Below are 3,638 nucleotides of genomic sequence, written 5' to 3' on the forward strand. Positions count from 1 at the left end.
AGAGGAGAGCTAAAAATAGAGAGGTTTAGAAGACTAGACAGTAAGGTGTGTGATCCCTCCTCTTTACTAGCCAAAATCATGGAGGAAGGATGTATATGTGCGATTGCTGGAGCTTAAGTGACTAGATCGAAGGCAAAATCCATGGATCCGTTTTACAGTTCTTTTCCCTTATATCTGTACGAATATGTACTACTCTATTCACTCCCTTGTTTTTACAATCAATCATCATTATTGTAGTAGGAATTCTGTTGTTTAAGCTTTCTATAAATCTATAAGTAGTCAGCAGCCTTTGCAAAAAAAATAATATAAGTAATCAGCAGAGCTCAAATTAAAACCTCAAAACATGACTTGATGGCTTTAAGAGCAAGTTTAATAGTATAGCTAACTACGAGCTCCAATTCATCTATAGCCAATCTAATAGCTTATTCATACAATAGTTACATACTACACTATTAATATCTGGTCCCACCTGTCATACACACACTGTGTCTTGGAGTCCGTGCTACAGCTGGCTACAAATATGTAGCCCGCTGCTCTTCTCTCTCCCTATTTATCTCCTTAAAATATGTTTGCAGCTGGCTTATGGCCTGCTATTGTACATGCTCTAAGTATAGTACTACCTCTCTCCCAAAATAATTATATTTATAGGATATAGACTTTATCCCAAAATAGTTATCACTCTAGAGTATAGTACTAATTGTTCTATCAATCATCTCTTATTCAAATTTCTTTCTATTTTACCCTCAACCACCGTTGCGCTCTTACCTATAATACTACAGTCTTTCTCGTCAATCTTTAGTACTCCCTCCGTACTCGTAAAGGAAGTCGTTTAGGACAACATTTAAATCAAACCTTAGGAATATAAATCATGAATAATTCTCAAGTTGTTGAGTTTGAAAATGTAAAAATTATATGAATAGATTTATCTTGAAAATTACTTTCATAAAAATATACATATATCACTTTTCAATAAATAATTTTATAAAAACAAGAAGTCAAAGTTGTGTTTTGGAGGCCATGTCGATGTCCAAAACGACTTCATTTATGAGTATGGAGGGAGTATATGCTAAACAATCTATAATTATAATTATTTCGAGACGGAGGTAGAAGATGGCTATTATATTTATTAATAATTTTATGCTAAACATTTAGACCAATAAATAATCGGCTAACGCGAGGTATATATTTCACACGAGAAAATAGTTGGTATACTGCTGTGAAATTAGAGATCTCACTGATTAGAAGTAGCCACCAACCATAACCATAAAAAGGCAGTACTAATATTATGAAGCAGTAGAGTAGAGAGTTGGTATATGAATATGCAGCAGTTGCGGAAATGCGGAGCCGCATGCAAGACGACGATCTGATCTACCAAGCTTAATTAGCCGGCAGCCGCTAACCCTGAAGTGCAAACAAATTACTAAACCGAAATGCAAAATACAGCTAAGAACAAACAAAATGCAAGAACCATGGGCAACACGGCGCTCAACGTCGCGACAGCCACGGCGGCCGCCGGACCAACCGCATGGAGCAGCCAGAAATACAGGCCGGGGTTTGCGACGAACGCCCAGCGAAGCATCATCAGGCCGCCGCCGCCCGGAGCGATCATCATGGCACCGGCGCCGGCAGCGCCCGCCGCCGTGAAGAGGGCGGCAATGAACAGCCCAACGGCTACCGCCACCGCACCGACGGCAATGGCCACCCTGGCCCAGAACGGGATCTCGATGCCCAGCATCCTCTCCAAGAACCGGAAGCCGCGGGCAAGAGCCTTCCTGACGCTGGTGGAGAAGATGGCGGCCGAGGCCTTCTTGATAGCCTTGGAGGCCTTCCTAGCCTTTTCCAACAACTCCGCGGCGGCGGCCATGGCCGCCTTCCCGGCGCTCTCGCAAGCCGCCGGCAGAGCGCTCGTGGCGTCAGCCGCGGCCTTGTTAGCGTTGTCGAAGAAGTCCGAGGCGGCCTTGCCGGCAGAGCGGCACGTCGCTGAAACGGTGGTCGCAACATCGATCGCGGCGGCCATGGTCGCCTTGCCCGCCGTCTGGCATGTCGCCGAGAAAGCAGCACTCGCGGCGGCACCCATGTGTGCTGCTAATTCGCACGCACGCACACCTATCCCTCGACACCTTGGAGCAATTACTCCAGTTTGCTATACGTTTGTGTTGGACAGAATTTAGCTGCGGTTTATACGTACGTATTTATAGGACAAGGGGATGCGAGACGATGCTGGCTTTCGATCGCTTCGATCATGCGAACGGAGATTTGACTGAAAATTATTGCAAAGATTAAAACGGCGATTGATCGAGATAGGCAGGCAGAGCCACGCTTTGCAACATGCGCGACCCTTGCGATTCTCGAAGCCATTGATGACTGGGATGGGATGACGGGCGACGGGTGGAGTATTGCTAGCAGTTCATTGTTGGGTGGTTTGCGATTGGCGCGCTTGCAACGAGGAGGCAGGTGCTGAACACCTACTATATCATACTACACCCTCCGTCCAAAAAAAATTCAACTTTTAGCGCAAAAAAATCAACTTGTACCATCCTACCTACTCTCAGCACGTAAAATGAGAAGTTTTATTTCTTCAATATCCTTTACCTACATATTACTCTTAATACTCCCTCTATTCCAAAATATAAGGCACAACCATCCTTAACCCAAAGACTAAGAAATAATAATTATCATCTTGTAGTTTGGATCATCCTAATAAATACTAATGCATGCATCCAATAGGATTACATAACATGAGAGTGGAAGATTTAAAAAGTAATAATTTAATGGAGAAGATGTCATAATTAATTACATGCTTGCATGTATGTCTTATATTGGAATATCTAAGAGCAGGTACAATAGCAGGCTATAAGCCAGCTGCAAACATATTTTAAATAGATAAATGAGGAGAGAGAATGGCAGCGGACTACAGATTTGTAGCCAGCTGCAGCACGGACTCCAAGACACAGTGTGTGTATGACAGGTGGGACCAGGTATTAATAGTGTAGTATGTAACTATTGTATGAATGAGCTATTAGATTGGCTATAGATGAATTGGAGCTAGTAGTTGGCTATACTATTGAACTTGCTCTAAGAAAAGTGGTTGTGTCTTATATTATGGAATGGAGGGAGTACTTTTTTCAATGATTAAAGTATTATAGTCATTCCCACTCTCCACTAATACTACCTTGTGATGCTAGTAATTGATTTTTTTTTGGACGGAGGGAGTACTAACTAGCATAGCGGCCCGCGCAGATTGTTCAGCTAGCACTATTATAAAATTCTCTTACATAGTAGCATATATGTTTTCATATTTTATTATAAAATGTATTTAAAAAATAGCAACATAAACTGTGTCGACGTTTGATGTCGCGATTCTGGTATTTGCACAGTATGGGGATCGTTGGTACTAGGATATACGCGAGACTTAGGTAAAAGAGATAAAGACGAGGATTTTTATATAGATTCGGGCCCCTGAATTGTCAGGTAATAACCCTACATCCTGTTGCCCGAAGCCGGTATTGCTCTTATTCACCATAAGAGCACCAGCAATGCTAAAGTATCGTGCTATCTATAAAACATGTACATCTCAGCAATAGATTAGATTAATAGTAAACCACTTCAATGGTATGTCTACATCGGTATCTATAGCT

At 42.3% G+C, this 3,638-nt stretch overlaps 1 protein-coding gene across 1 annotated transcript; it reads right to left on the minus strand.

Moving 5' to 3' along the window:
- Positions 1-1,420: 1,420 nt before the first annotated feature.
- LOC107275536 (uncharacterized) lies at positions 1,421-2,077 on the minus strand. Its single transcript, XM_015774052.1, has one exon. It carries the CDS (start codon positions 2,075-2,077, stop codon positions 1,421-1,423), a length of 657 nt encoding a protein of 218 aa, XP_015629538.1.
- Positions 2,078-3,638: the final 1,561 nt, after the last annotated feature.

The sequence above is a fragment of the Oryza sativa genome, chromosome 3, assembly GCF_034140825.1.
Source record: "Oryza sativa Japonica Group chromosome 3, ASM3414082v1".
Taxonomy (NCBI): domain Eukaryota; kingdom Viridiplantae; phylum Streptophyta; class Magnoliopsida; order Poales; family Poaceae; genus Oryza; species Oryza sativa.

Bases quoted from the DNA above. Each gene is read 5' to 3' on its own strand.
- LOC107275536 (XM_015774052.1), bottom strand. From the start codon at position 2,077: ATGGGTGCCGCCGCGAGTGCTGCTTTCTCGGCGACATGCCAGACGGCG.